Source organism: Nicotiana tabacum, chromosome 23 (assembly GCF_000715075.1).
Source record: "Nicotiana tabacum cultivar K326 chromosome 23, ASM71507v2, whole genome shotgun sequence".
Lineage (NCBI taxonomy): Eukaryota > Viridiplantae > Streptophyta > Magnoliopsida > Solanales > Solanaceae > Nicotiana > Nicotiana tabacum.
Genome location: NC_134102.1, coordinates 49,044,696 through 49,060,709, shown reverse-complemented (window position 1 = coordinate 49,060,709; position 16,014 = coordinate 49,044,696). Strand labels below are relative to the sequence as shown.

The 16,014-nt window shown below is 39.8% G+C and overlaps 1 protein-coding gene across 2 annotated transcripts in view; it reads right to left on the bottom strand.

Moving 5' to 3' along the window:
* Positions 1-16,014, bottom strand: part of LOC107815129 (uncharacterized) — a 31,498-nt gene that overhangs the window by 12,031 nt on the left and 3,453 nt on the right. For both annotated transcript variants that reach the window (XM_075246130.1, XM_075246129.1), the window contains exons 4-7: positions 15,135-15,781; positions 14,084-14,180; positions 13,946-13,999; positions 13,753-13,853 (exon numbers count right to left, since the gene is read on the bottom strand). In XM_075246130.1, the coding sequence (XP_075102231.1) occupies positions 13,753-13,853; positions 13,946-13,999; positions 14,084-14,180; positions 15,135-15,781 (899 nt within the window). The remainder of the gene's footprint in view (positions 1-13,752; positions 13,854-13,945; positions 14,000-14,083; positions 14,181-15,134; positions 15,782-16,014) is intronic.

Sequence of the window (16,014 nt, the reverse complement as noted above, 5' to 3'; positions counted from 1 at the left end):
ACTCAAAGCCAACAAGATCACACCACGTGTGAAATGATGTGGCAATCTCAGTCTAAAACAGTGACCAATCAAGAGTTGCCAAGTGTCTAAAATGACATGTCTTGGCCAATAACAACCAAACTTATCACATAACTTATGAGATAAGTTCGATGACTCACATGAACCAATCAGAATCAAGCAAGAGAGTTCATATGTAGCTGGACTGTCCATCCTCTACCATTATAAATAGAGGGGTTACATAACTCTCTAAGGACATTCAGAGTTGGAGGAGAGCATTCCGCAATTGGTGAAGGCATCCGCAAACAGAGAGATCAATCATCAAGTGCAAAGTTCTTCAACAAAGGAGTGATCAACGGAGTTCTTCCTGGAGATCAACCCGATACAACGAAGCGCTGCTCAAGCCCAAGTTGGCGATCATAGAGCATGTAAGCCTTGGAAATGATTTGATAATCATACTACTATCAAATGTGGGATGGTTACCTTGTTACTTAACACTATGTGCTAGCATTAAGAAAATCTAAAACTTAATATCTAGATCATCAAATGCATTGAGCACTGCTGGAGATGTTACAATTGGGTTTTGCAGACAGACAAACTCAGGAACACTCTTGAAACATCTTTGAGCAATGAACTACCATTTAAAGCTTCACATGACCACACATATAGAACCTAGGGAGAATCTAAAAAGGGAAAAAGTCTGAATATACCCCTCTACTTTTGAATATTGACTACATCTAACCTCCGTTAAACTATTCGGCCAAATTTACCCCTACCGTTATACTATCCCGCCAATTTTACCCCTACCATCAATAAACTTTTAAAATCACCCCTCAATCCGTCAGGTGACCCAAAATTTCCCAAATCATTTTAGTTAAGTCACTTATTCTTCTTCTTGATCCACTATTTTCAAAATAGTTGGCATTTACCTGCTTTTATAATTGGAAAAAAGAAATAAGAGAAAGAAATATTAAAATAACTCAGCGGTTAGTAAACAAAGTATAGTAAATTGAAGAATCTAAATTAGGTAGCTTGTCTAAGTTTCAAAAGTATTTGCAACACCCCAGCTTTAATGAATTCGTTCCACCAAAGGTATGAAGACTTTGCGAGTATTAGTGAAAGAAGTTGAAGTTTCTTGGAGATTTTGCATTGTCGAAATCAATTTTGCTTTAATCAAATGCCTACGCATTGTGCACTCCTAAGTTAGTCGACCGAACTAAATACTAACTAGACAATTACAAAATATATTCGAATATACATGTACATACATGAGGAGCAACCGCATATAATACATAACAAATAGACCCATGGAATTTTGCGGTGTCTATATGGTTGAAAAATAATAAAAATTCTAAACCAATTCCAAAACTATTATTAAAAGAAGAGAATTGGGTGCAAAGGTAATTAAAAATATCCATGAATAATTTATATAATTTAGTACCTTTAGCATTCACATTAATAGTAATTTTTGAAAATAGTGGATCAAGAAGAAGAACAAGTGATTTAACTAAAGGGATTTGGAAGATTTTGTGTTACCTAACGGACTGAGGGATAATTTTTAAAAGTTTACTGATGGTATGGGTAAATTTGGCCGAATAGTATAATGGTAGGGATAAATTTGGCTGAAGATTATAACGAAGGTTAAATGCAGACAATATTCGAAAGTAGAGGGGTAAATTTGGACCTTTTCCCATCTAAAAAAGATATAGACCAAGTCAAGTTTGCAATCAAAAGGAATCATGACTTAGACATTAGCAGCTCACAGCATCAATTTTCTCATTAGAGAGAGCCTCACTTCCATCTACAATTGTCTAGAGCGAGTCCACACAAACTTAGTGCATATCTTAATGTTAAGTCTTGTATATGTGAAAACTAGCTTCTCTTGTGCACACATCAGTTAGGTGCCAAATTACTTGACCAAGTAGCATCAAAGTCAATTATAGGCAAGAATAAAGACTTAACAGCTCAGCTTCTATCCTTTCAACCCTCCTCGGATCCAGGTCAGTTGAAAGAACCTCTTTTTCCCCTTTACTGAGTCATGTTAACTAATCTCACTTATCAAAGCTTACTTTATGAAGACTGAGTTCTTTGTAAACAATCTAACACATGTTTAAAGAAATGTCATATAACCTAAACGTTCTTGGTACTCGACATTTTTTTGATCGGGATCTATGATTCAAAACTAGTGGGGATGAGTTTGTAAGTTCAAGCTCCTTCATATGACTTATCCGTGGTTTTAAAAGTGAAAGCGGAAGTGAAGTGCACACTTCTTTAAAGTGAAGCGCACAAATTACGGAAAATTAAAAGTATCAAAATATATGAATTTAGTACTATTATTATTGTTATTATTATTATTATTATTATCAAATTTCAATTAGAATAACTAATATCAACATTCAATAAACAGCACTATCAATATTAATCTAACTCCTCAAATTTGAGATTTACCGCTTCTCATTGAAATCACTTTGCGCGTCATTGGCTGAAGCACAAACCTCTCTGAAGCGCATTGCTTCATCCATAAAGCAATGAACCTCGGTTCATCGTGTGAGAATATACGGGAGAAAAATATATTATTGCTATATTTTATTAAGTGTTTTACAATAGCCCTATTTATAACTATACACAATACATATTCTACTCCCATTCCATGTGGGACTAGGGTTATTTACATAACTACCTAACACTTCCCTCACGCCGGTGCATACAAGTCATATGTACCGAGCTTGTTACATATGTAACTAATACGAGGACCGGTGATGGACTTGGTGAAAATATCTGCAAGTTGATCATTCGACTTCACAAACTTTGTAGCAATATCTCTTGAGAGTATCTTTTCTCTAATGAAGTGACAGTCAATCTCAATGTGTTTAGTTCTCTCATGGATCACCGGATTTGATGCAATATAAAGGGCAGCATGATTATCACGCACAAGTTCCATCTTGCTGATCTCACCAAATTTCAACTCCTTAGAGCAAATGTTTGATCCAAACTAGCTCACATGTTGCCACAGTCATTGCTCGATATTCTGCTTTTGCACTAGACCGAACAACTATATTATGTTTCTTGCTCTTCCAAGACACCAAATTACCTCCTACTAAAACACAATATCCAGACGTAGAACGTCTATCAGAAGGTGATCCTGCCCAGTCAGCATCTGAGTATCTAACAATTTGCTCATGGCCTCGATCTTCAAACAATAACCATTTGCCTTGAGCTGATTTTACATATCGAAGAATGCGGACAATTGCATCCCAATCACTATCACAAGGAGAATCTATAAACTGACTCACCGCAATCACAAGAAAGGAAATGTCAGGTCTAGTCATTGTGAGGTAATTGAATTTACCAACCAGCCGTCTATATCTTGCAGGATTGCTAAGCGGCTCCCCCTGTCCTGGCAGAAGTTTAGAATTCGGATCCATAGCCTGTCATTTTTTTCTCCTCAATAATGTCTAAGGCATACTTCTGTTGTGAGATCACAATACCTGAGCTAGACTGAGCAGCCTCAATACCTAAAAAATACTTTAATCTGCCCAGATCCATAGTCTGAAAGTGCGGAAAGAGATGCTGCTTCAACTTAGTAATACCATCCTGGTCATTGCCGGTAATAACAATATCATCAACACAAACCACTAGATAAATACTGAGATTTGAAGCAGAATGCCGATAAAACACAGAGTGATCAGCTTCACTACGAGTCATACCAAACTCCTGAATAACTGTACTGAACTTACCAAACCAGGCTCGAGGAGACTGCTTTAGACCATAGAGGGACCGGCACAACCGACATACAAGGCCACTAGACTCCCCCTGAGCAACAAAACCAGGTGGTTGCTCCATATAAACCTCATCCTCAAGGTCACTGGTTGCTCCATATAAACCTCATCCTCAAGGTCACCGTGAAGAAAAGCATTCTTAATGTCCAACTGATAGAGAGGTCAATGGCAAACAATAGCCATGGAAAAAAAAAAGGTGGACTGATGCTATTTTAGCCACGGGAGAGAAAGTATCACTATAATCGAGCCTAAATATCTGAGTATACCCTTTGGCGACAAGACGAGCTTGCCTTAAGTCTATCAACCTGGCCATCTGGACCAACTTTGAGTGCATACACCCAACGACAACCAACAGTCGATTTACCCGAAGGAAGAGGAACAAGCTCCCAAGTACCACTCGTATGTAAAGCAGACATCTCGTCAATCATAGCCCGTCGCCATCCTGGATGAGATAGTGCTTCACCTGTAAACTTAGGGATGGAAACAGAGGACAAACATGATACAAATGCACAATAGGATGATGACAGACGATGGTAACTTAAACCGACATAATGAGAATTAGGAATAAGTGTGGACCGTATACCTTTTCCGTAGTGCAATTGGTTGACTAAGAGGAGACAAGTCCGCAGTATTAGCGAGGTCAGGTGCAGGACGTGAATCAGCTGGGACTGATGCTAGGCGCGTACGACGATGATAAGTCAGGAGTGGTGGAGCCATAGAAGGTTGAACTGGATTAGGTGGTGGAATTGGAGCTAAAGGTGGTGGAACTGGAGCTATAGGTGGTGGAGTTGTAACTGGAGTTGTAGGTGGTGGAACTGGAGTTGTAGAGGAAGATGAATGGGAGATAGTGATTGAAGCTCCAAAAGATGGAACGGGTAGTATCTCAGAAATATCTAAGTGATTACCTAGACCTCTGAAGTATGATTTGGGTTTCAAAGAAGGTAACATCAGCAGACATAAGGTATCGCTGGAGGTCAGAAGAATAGCATCGATATCCCTTTTGCGTTCTCGAGTAGAAATACACACTTACGAGCACGAGGAGCTAACTTATCTTTTTCCTGGAGTAATGTTATAAACAAAACACGTGCTTCCAAAGACACGGGGTGGAAGTGAACAAAGGTAATTGGAGAAACAGGACAGAGAATGGAAGTTGATTCTGGATAGCTGAAGATGCATACGATTAATAAGATAGCGTGATGTAAGAACTGCATGCAACGGAACATGAGATTGTATGAGTAGGGTACGAGCAGTTTCAATAAGATGTTTATTCTTTCTTTCAACTACCCCATTTTATTGAGATGTGTACGGACAAGATGTTTGATTTCCCATGAGAGTTCATAAACTGCTGAAATGGGAAAGACAAATACTCTAGGTCATTATCACTACGAAATGTGCGGATAGAAACCCCAAATTGATTTGAATTTCAGCGTGGATGGTCTGGAAAATAGAAAACAACTCAGATCGATTTTTCATCAAAAATATCCAAGTGCACATGGAATAATCATCAATGAAACTGACAAAATAGCGGAATCCCAAGGTAAAACTGACCCAACTAGGACCCCAAACATCTGAATGGACTAAAGTAAAAGGTGACTCTGCTCGATTATCAAGGCGTCGAGGGAAATGGGAGCGGGTATGCTTACCGAGCTGACATGACTCACACTCTAGAGTGGACAAGTAAGATAAACCAGGTACCATTTTTTGCACTTTTGACAAACTAGGATGGCCCAATCGTTTATGTAATAAATCTGGTGAATCAGTAACAAGACAAGTTGTTGAAGGAAGACAAGATGTGAGTCTATGTGATTTTGTAAGGATAAGGTAATAAAGTCCATTTGATTCACGCCCGGTACCAATGATTCGCCCTGTACTGCGTTCCTGTATAAAAACAAGGTCATCAAGAAATAAAACAGAGCATTTAAGTGATTTGGCTAAGCGACTAACAACTATGAGTTTAAAATGACTACCGGGAACATAAAGAACTAAATCGAAAGGTACGGAAGGAAAAGGACTTGCTTGACCTATTCCAGCTGCCATGGTTTGAGACCCGTTGGCCATTGTGACTGTTGGAAGAGATTGAGAATATGAAATAGTAGTGAAAAGAGATTTGTTACCAGAAATATGATCAGACACACCTGAATCAATGACCCAAGACTCGAAGGATGAAGATTGGGAGACAAAAGTCACGCTATTACCTGTTTGAACAACGGAAGCTATCTCTGAAGATGTATGTTTACAAGCTTTGTACGGAAGGAACATAATATAATCCAGTAGAGAACCATCAACTATTCGTAGTATTGGATCCCATTTTGCTAACACCAATTTCTCAAAATCTTGACTACAAGTTGTACGGTTAACCTTGGAATGCCAAATCAAAACACCCTTTTTTTTTTTGGGAAAAACACTGTTCACTCGCCGGATAATAAAAAGGTTGCCGGAATTTGATGAAACTTGAATGGACAGACTCGGAATAACCTCCTAGGTAATCTGTCCAAAAGAAGCTTCGTCGGAAAAATCACTGTAGCCGCCGGAAAGTCAGTGTAGTTGTCAGAAAAATCTCAAAGTGATTGGAATAAAGAGAAAAAAGGTATGGGTAGGCTCAGAATTAGGGGACGATCAAATTTTCCTGAAGGAGCTTTGTCAAAAAATGGCCGGAAAAGGCTGCACTATCTGGCGCATGAACTCACGCGCACGCCGGGACCCTGGCTTCTGCCGGCGAGTGAAGGGGCTTATGTAGGAGAGGCCATCTGGGGTTTGGTCGCCAGACTATGGTGGACCTTGTGGTGGTGTTGGTTTTCGCGCAACATCGTTAGATATGAAGGTTGACGCGGACAGCGACTTAGGTCACCGGAAAATTGCACGGTGACTGAGTTCTTTCTTCCTAGATGTCGCTGAAATGACGCACAACGATCTTTTCTTACCGATGCTTGATACCATGTGAGAATGCACGGGAGAAAAATATATTATTGATATATTCTGTTAAGTGTTTTACAATAGCCCTATTTATAACTATACACAATACATATTCTACTCCTACTCCATGTGGGACTAGGGTTATTTACATAACTATCTAACACTCCCCCTCAAAGCGACAAAGAGATGACTTTTGTAACACCGTGACTAAGCCTAGAGTTTCACTGTAGGACCATGTTAAAGCTCTCAGTGAAGTATACTCATCGAAAAAAACTCTTTCCCCTTCCTCTCTGGCCATGTTAACAAAGGAAAGAGCCCGAGTACGGGGTGTTATAGCTTGGAAGGTGAAACGTGAAAGAAGATATAATTCCAAAACAACTTATTGATATCTCTCCGAAGGTGAAAAGCGAGGAATTTACTTTCTCGTCAACATTCCCGAAAATTCCTGCACTTTTCGCAATTATCCAGTTAAGCTAAAATCAGTTATGTTAGATATCAAGTGAATATGTGTCTAGATTTATACACGTCTAGATTCATTACACTTGAATAACAAAAATCTTATCGAAAATTCTAAACGCTACTGTAGCATATTCTCTATTTAATTGTAGAGGAATATTTACTAACTTAAAAGGATAAAGAACGATTAACTACCATCATAGCTAAGACTCCTATATAAGAAGCACCTCTAGTACATTGTTAATCAAGTCAATGAGAAGTATTTTTTCTCTATTTTGATATGGTATCGGTGCAACTACGATCTTGGTAAGGACACAAATAGCTTCTGCTCCCCGCGGTGGCACCGACCAACGTGTGCTACTGGCCGAGCCAATGCTTTTTCATTTTGGTGCCCAACCCTGCTCCTCTTTCCAGCAACTAGTGCCCCTACTCTCTAGACGATTGATCAAGTGTTTCTTCTCTCTTTAGGATCATCCAAGCACCGTTCATTTCTCCAGCGACCGGAACTGCAACTTTTTTACACGACTGGCAAACTCTTTTGATCTTTGAATATCTAGATCTACCAATTCATGTTAAACTGATACACCATATCTCTTTACAGTCATTGAGAATCCTTTCACTGTGTGTAGTGCACAAGAAGTACTATCTTCTTTGGTTATGCAGTTACCAGAGACTTTTCGGAGAAAAGAAATCTGGTACTGCTTTTCTTTTTGGTGATTGTGCACTATCATAATGGATATTTGCGTCAACATTTTGTGTACTCAAGTTGGTTTCCCCACTTTGATTTTGAGGGAACCAGTTAGAATATCAAGTCAATACGTGTCTAGATTCATCATATTTGAATAAAGAAAATCTTATAAAATATTCTATAGGATACCTTAGGATATTCTTTATTTAATTATATAATATTTACTTACCTTATTATCATAAAGATTGATTACCGACCATATTATACACAGCCTAAAACACTTATATAAGGAGTGTGAGAAGGCACGGGAGAAAATATGCTATTGATATTGGATGATCAATACAATACAAGAGGTCCTTATTTATAGCTATACTATACAAGGACATACTACTCTTCTACCAATGTGGGACAATACTACACTATATACATGCTGTAAACTAACACTCCCCTTCAAGCAGGTGCATACAAATCATATGTACCGAGCTTGTTACATATATAACCAATACGAGGACCAGTGAGGGACTTAGTGAAAATATCTGCAAGTTGATCATTCGACCTCACAAACTTTGTAGCAATCTCTCCTGAAAGTATCTTTTCTCTGACGAAGTGACAATCAATCTCAATGTGTTTAGTTCTCTCATGGAACACCGGATTTGATGCAATATGAAGGGCAGCTTGATTATCGCACACAAGTTCTATCCGACTGATTTCACCAAATTTCAACTCCTTGAGCAATTGTTTGGTCCAGACTAGCTCACATGTTGCCATAGCCATTGCTCGATATTCTGCTTCTGCACTAGACCGAACAACTACATTCTGTTTCTTGCTCTTCCAGGACACCAAATTTCCTCCTACTAAAACACAATATCCAGACGTAGAACGTCTATCAGAAGGTGATCCTGCCCAATCAGCATCTGAGTATCCAATGATCTGCTCATGACCTCGATCCTCAAAGAGTAACCCTTTGCCTGGAGCCGATTTTATATATCGAATAATGCGGACAACTGCATCCCAATGACTATCACAAGGAGAATTCATAAACTGACTTACAACACTCACAGGATAAGAAATGTCGGGTCTAGTCACTGTGAGATAATTTAATTTTCCAACCAGCCGCCTATAGCTTGTAGGATCGCTAAGCGGCTCCCCCTGTCCTGGCATAAGTTTAGAATTCGGATCCATCGGAGTGTCAACAGGTCTGCAACCTATCATCCCCATCTCCTAAAGAATATCTAAAGCATATTTTCTTTGAGAAATAACAATACCTGAGCTAGACTGGGCAACCTCAATACCTAGAAAGTACTTCAATCTGCCTAGATCCTTAGTTTGGAAGTGTTGGAAGAGATGCTGCTTCAGATTGGTAATACCATCCTGATCATTGCCAGTAATAACAATATCATCAACATAGACTACCAGATAAATACAGAGACTTGAAGCAGAGTGCCGATAAAACACAGAGTGATCAGCTTCACTACGAATCATGCCAAACTCCTGGATAACCGTGCTGAACTTACCAAACCAGGCTCGAGGAGACTGCTTTAGACCATAAAGTGACCGACGCAAGCGACATACAAGGCCACGAGACTCCCCCTGAGCAACAAAACCAGGTGGTTGCTCCATATAAACCTCATCCTCAAGATCACCGTGAAGAAAGGCATTTTTAATGTCCAGCTGATAGAGGGGCCAATGACAAACCGCAGCCATGGATAGAAAAAGGCGGACTGAAGCCACTTTAGCCACAGGAGAGAAGGTATCACTGTAATCGAGCCCAAATATCTGAGTATATCCTTTGGCAACAAGACGGGCCTTAAGTCGATCAATCTGTCCATCGGGACCAACTTTGACTGCATAAACCCAACGACAACCAACAGTAGATTTACCTGAGGGAAGAGGAACAAGCTCCCAAGTACCACTTGTATGTAAAGCAGACATCTCGTCACTCATAGCCTGTCGCCATCCTGGATGAGACAACGCTTCACCTGTAGACTTAGGGATGGAAACCAAGGACAAAGAAGATATAAAAGCATAATGGGGAGATGACAGACGATGATAGCTCAAACCGACATAATGAGGATTAGGGTTAAGTGTGGTCCGTATACCTTTCCGAAGTTGCAATCGGTGTACTAGGAGCAGGGTCCGCAGCAGGAGCAGGGTCAGGTGCAGGACGAGAACCAGTTGGGCCTGATGGAAGACGCAAACGACGATGATAAGTCAAGAGTGGTGTTCCTGTGGCTGGGGAACTAGGGGGAACAACACTAGACTCCTCAACGGTTGGTATGGATGAAACCTCTGTGGTCGAAGGTGGAGGAGGAGCTATAGTAAACTCCTCAAAGGTCGGTATAGGTAAGACCTCAGATATATCATGGTGGTCAGCAGAGGTAAAGAAAGGTTTAGACTCAAAAAATGTGACGTCAGCTGACATAAGGTACCTACGAAGATCTGGAGAATAACAACGATATCCCTTCTGAACACGAGAATAACCAAGGAAGACACACTTGAGAGCACGAGGAGCTAACTTATCTTTCCCAGGGGCTAAGTTATGAACAAAACACGTGCTCCCAAAAACACGAGGTGGAAGAGAGTATAAGGGTGACTGGGGAAACAATACTGAATGCGGAATCTGATTCTTGATGGGAGATGAAGGCATCCGATTAATCAAATAACAAGCTGTGAGAACTGCATCGCCCCAAAAACGCAACGGAACACGAGATTCAATTAGAAGTGTGCGAGCAGTCTCAATAAGGTGCCTATTCTTTCTCTCAGCAACCCCATTTTGCTGAGGGGTATAAGGACAAGATGTCTGATGAATAATTCCCTGAGAAGTCATTAACTGCTGAAATTGAGAAGATAAATATTCTAAGGCATTATCACTGCGAAAAATGCGAATAGAAACACCAAATTGGTTTTTGATTTCAGCACAGAAACTCTGGAATATAGAAAATAACTCAGAACGATCTTTCATTAAGAAAAGCCAAGTACATCTTGAATAATCATCAATGAAACTGACAAAATAACGAAATCCCAAGGATGAACTGACTCTACTAGGACCCCATATATCAGAATGAACTAAGGAGAAGACAGACTCTGCATGACTCTCAACACTACACGAAAAGAAGGCTCGGGTATGTTTTCCAAGTTGACACGACTCACAATCTAATGTAGACAAACTAGATAAACTAGGCACCATCTTCTGAAGTTTGGATAAACTCGGATGTCCTAAACGTCTGTGGATTAGATCTGGAGGATCTGTAACTAGACATGTTGTGGAAGGACTGAGTGAGTTATGGTAGTAAAGGCCTTCTGATTCACGTCCTGTACCAATTGTCTGTCCCGTACTGCGGTCCTGCATAATAAAAGAATCGTCAATAAAATATATACCACAATGGAGGGCACGAGTCAAACGACTAACAGATGCAAGACTAAAAGGACATCCAGGGACATAAAGAACGGAATCTAGGGTGATAGAAGACAAGGGATTAGCTTGTCCAACTCCTTTTGCCTTAGTTTGACATCCATTGGCTAAAGTAACAGTGGGAAGAGACTGTGAATATACAATATTTGACAAAAGTGATATATTACCAGAGATGTGATCAGAAGCGCCGGAGTCCATGACCCATGGGCCAAGAGTGCTAGACTGGGAAACACAAGCAAAAGAATTACCAGAAACAGAAGTATCAGTCTGAGCAACTGAGGCTACTTGTGGAGATGTCTGCTTACTTGCTCGATACTGAAGGAGCTCATTATATTCTTCTTTAGATAAAGAAAATCCTTGGTTACCTGGAGTCTCGGTCTGAGCAATGTAAGCATTTTTGGGTGGACGACCATGTAAGGAATAGCACATTTCACGAGTGTGTCCAAGTTTGTGACAATAAGAACACTTGGGTCTAGATCTTCCAAAACGACCTCCTCCTCGTCTATGCTCCATAGTTTGAGATGCCCGAACATCCATTGTCTGGGATGCAAGATCAGAGGAATCAAGTATCTGTGATGAGATCACTGGTGGACTTGGTGCTGTAGTAAGGCGGAGTAATCGAGAGAATAATTCATCAACTGTCGGGACAGACGGACTAGCCAAATCTGGTCGCGTACTGAATCAAGATCATTAGGAAGTCCAGCGAGGGTAAGAACGAGAAACATCTTCTGTCGCTGCTCTTGTTGTTTTTCCACACTAGCAGAAACTGGCATCAACTTCTCAAATTCCTCCATGACTGTCTGTACTTGACCCAAGTAAGTAGAAATATCCAATTCCTGCTTCTTTAAGTTTGTCATCCGTGATATCACATCATAGAAGCGAGATATGTCATTAGTGTATAAGGTGCGTGCCTTTGCCCAAACCAAATAACATGTCTGGAATGGACGAAACAAGGGCATCAACTTGGAATCAATAGATCGCCACAAGATGCTACATAACTGAGCATCGATTTTTGCCCAAAGTGCTATTGCCTTTTCATCTCCATCGCTAGACTGTTTGATTAGATGATCTTGAACACCTTGACCTCTACACCATAACTCGACAGATGAAGCCCAAGCTAAGTAGTTTGAACCTCCCATTAAAGGTTCCGAGGTAATAATAGCACTAGAGCTTCCAGAACTCATGTTTCTAAACCCAAAAACATCAAATCCCAAAGACATTGTTGCAAATTATTACCAAATAGGAGAAAGAATCAATTGTAATCCACTGAAACAGTGTACGGAAACACAAAAACAGAATACTGAAAAACTGTAGCTGCCGGAATCTACTGTAGCTGTCGGAATAGTACTGTAGCTGTCGGAATAGTACTGTAGCTGCCGGAAAAAACTCAAAGTTGTCGGAATGAAATGAAAACAGTAGGGGTAGGATCGGAATTACCAGGCGACCCAACTGTTCTGAAGGAAGATTTTCAAAAAATGGCCGGAAGTGGTCGTACGCGCCGGCGCGTGAGCGCCGGCGCGTGAGCTTCTGGTAGCGCGTGGAGGCGCGTGAGGAGGCTGCTGCCGGAGTTTTTCACTGGGGTTTGGTCGCCGGACAGTGACGACTCTCGTGGTAGTGTTGGATTTTGCACAACACTGACAGAAATGAAGCAGATAGAAAACAGCCTTAAAAAATACTGATTTCTCTAAAACAACCTTAAAAAATACTGATTTCTCTTTTCCGGAATCGCTGGAATTTATGCACAGCGATAAGTCTCTCACAATTGCTCTGATACCATGTGAGAAGGCACGGGAGAAAATATGTTATTGATATATTGAATGAATGAATAATACTACACAAGAGGTCCTTATTTATAGCTATACTATACAAAGACATACTACTCTTCTACCAATGTGGGACAATACTACACTATATACATGCTGTAAACTAACAAGGAGCACCTCTTGTACATTGTCTAGATATGTATAATTCTAGACACGTATTCACTTGATATTCTAACAAGTTACATCTCGGTGACTTTAGATGTAGATTCCACTGGGAAAAGTCTCAATTCTCAAGTATTGGACTAGTAGAGAAAGTGATCCACATCCCTTAAGGTGAACACTCCACTTTATATAATGGGCTACGGAAACAGTGTGTGCAAGGGCTATTAGACAACCTGTTACCCTCTTCCAACCCCACCCCTCACCAAACCTAACTGGCTGTCTTGTGAGCTTCTTAATGTTTAGTCTCCCTTCCTGCCCAGCTCAATCAGCCACACCATTCCCTCCCTCCCACTCTTCGGCATCAGATATCCAAAATCAAGAGCCTGTTAATGTAGCAAGTGATTGTTCTTATAATTAAGAATCAGATCTCCCAAATAAATAATTGTAGGCTCATTAAAAATCTCTGCAAGACTGATATCATGGGAAGCAGGTATTCATGAACTAAACAATTCAAGATCGGCATGGAACACATAGATATAAAAGGGAGGGGAGGAGTACAAAACATGGAAACAAACATGAAACCTGGTTGTTGATGCAACTTTCTCATTTTCATTTCCAGTCAACCCTGCATTTCTTGCTGCACTCCATTCCTTTGTCAACCCATTAACTGGTCCATAATAAAACTGAAGATAACCCAGAAAGAAAAGAGTCACTCAGAGAGGTTGTAGAACGAATTTGAGCTCTCTCGAAGAACTAAAGAGTGATAGCTCCAGACCTTTGATTTCATTTCTTTGCTAGGATCTAGGATCCGAGTAAGAATATCCAATATCTGTGTAGGAAATAATATCATTTTACTTCTGTGGAACAAGAATATGACTAATCAACATTTTAGATATAAAATAAATTGCATTACCATATTTGTCAAGCTTTTAGAGATCTCCGAGTTACTGAGCAAGTAAATCAAAGAATGCAAGACATTTTCTGCTTCCATTCTTTGGCATACGTCATTACTTCATCCAGAAAGACATGAAACAATATAATTAGCCATAGGTGCACGTTGAACAGGATAGATTAACTTAATCTTAAGCCAAGGAGAGTACAAAACAGGAACACAAAGTGCATAATGAATTCTGTTCCAAACTCTTTCAAGTTATAGTGTGAACTTTAAACCAAATCTAATACAATATGGAAGAACTACACTTAACTGCAAGAATGAGGGAATGAAAGTTGTGACAAGCCGAAAAAGTACTATGACGAAATTAGTAAAAGTCTGGGTGTCAGCAACATCATAATTCTAAATAATCTTTCTAACAAATGTTGCTCTGGCTTCAAAGAAACATTTTTAAAGAGTTTTGGTTAACATCAAAGCAACAGAGTCATTCACTCAAAAAAAAACACATTATGGCAGAAGAATTTTGCTCTCTCCAAAATGCATAGACCCGATCACTAGGCCCTTACATTAAGATCCAAAGAAGGAAGTTAACTTTTTCTGCTAGGTGCTAAGCAGAAGATTTCTAGACATTAAAGAGAGTCATACAGATTGAAATATTTAGCTGCAACAAGTCAGTTATGTCTCATAACCATGGAAACACAAGAATTACAAGACAAATTTAGCAAATAACAGCAAATCTAATAGAATCACAAGGATTGTTAATTGAACAAGTTGCTTTATAGCCAGATCCCTTTAAGAGCTTAGTCCATTACCAGAGCCATGAATCATATTTGCTTCCAAGTAAGCACATAATGGAGGAAGAATTCACCTTTTCTAGGGTGCAATTATCAGATGATTACGCCCCTAACATCAATATTAAATAAAGGAGAGAAGTTTCACGGCTCACTGCTGAAAGTAAATCAATGAACCTTTACCACAGAGCCATAATCACATAGGACATAATTAGATAAGTCATTAATGTGTCTTAACTACATGGAAGAGTATAACATGTTAAAGTTAATATGATAACTACCTGATAGATAGCCTCTCCAGAGCCCGAACAACAGCTAATTTAACAGTGTCACTAGGATGGTTAATTAGCCGAACAAGAGGGTTTATAGCACCTGCTTCTTTAAATGAAACCCGCATTCGCTCATTAATAGATACATCTGCAATGGCCTCTGCAGCTCTAGCAATAGCTGACTCATCTTCAAGTCCAAGAATTAAAACCAAGCGAGCCACGCCATCCATCCACGGCAACAGAGTAAACCTTGGATTTGATGAAAGTTCACCACTGGATATATTATCTTCTTCAATTTCTATTGCCCCAATACGTGCAAGAAATTGCTGTTGAGTGCGTCCTACCATTGCCTTCATTTTTGCTTCCTCAATGTTTGCATTCTTATCCTCAATATTTAATCCAAGAAGTAATTCAGAGGCGCCATATCTTGAAGTTTTTGGGTTCTGGTCAAGTTTCGTACCATCAGGCAAAGAAGGCCATGAATACAGAGCTGGCCTGAAGGACTTGTAGGCAACTGCACCAACTAAAGGGACCAGAAGAAGATCTTCCTCCTTGATAAGAATCTTGCTGTACTCATCTTTAGCAAGTTCCAGCAACGCATTCCTCGCTTCTTTTTTAATGACCTTAGATCCCTCCACCTCAGTTTTCAAGAGCATTGCCTGCACAGCTCCAAGGTAATGAAATTATCTGAGATTCAGTTTTGCGGCATCAAAGACATTAACCACTGAAAAATGGATTAAAAAATCCAGCCCTAAATATGCCACAAACTATAATAAAAAATGATAAAAACTAACTTCTTTTCTGGAGCACATTGCAGTAGACTTAGAACAGATTCAACAAATTAACAATGTTTTTATAGATCAAATCACCTACATGTTATAAGCAGAAGATG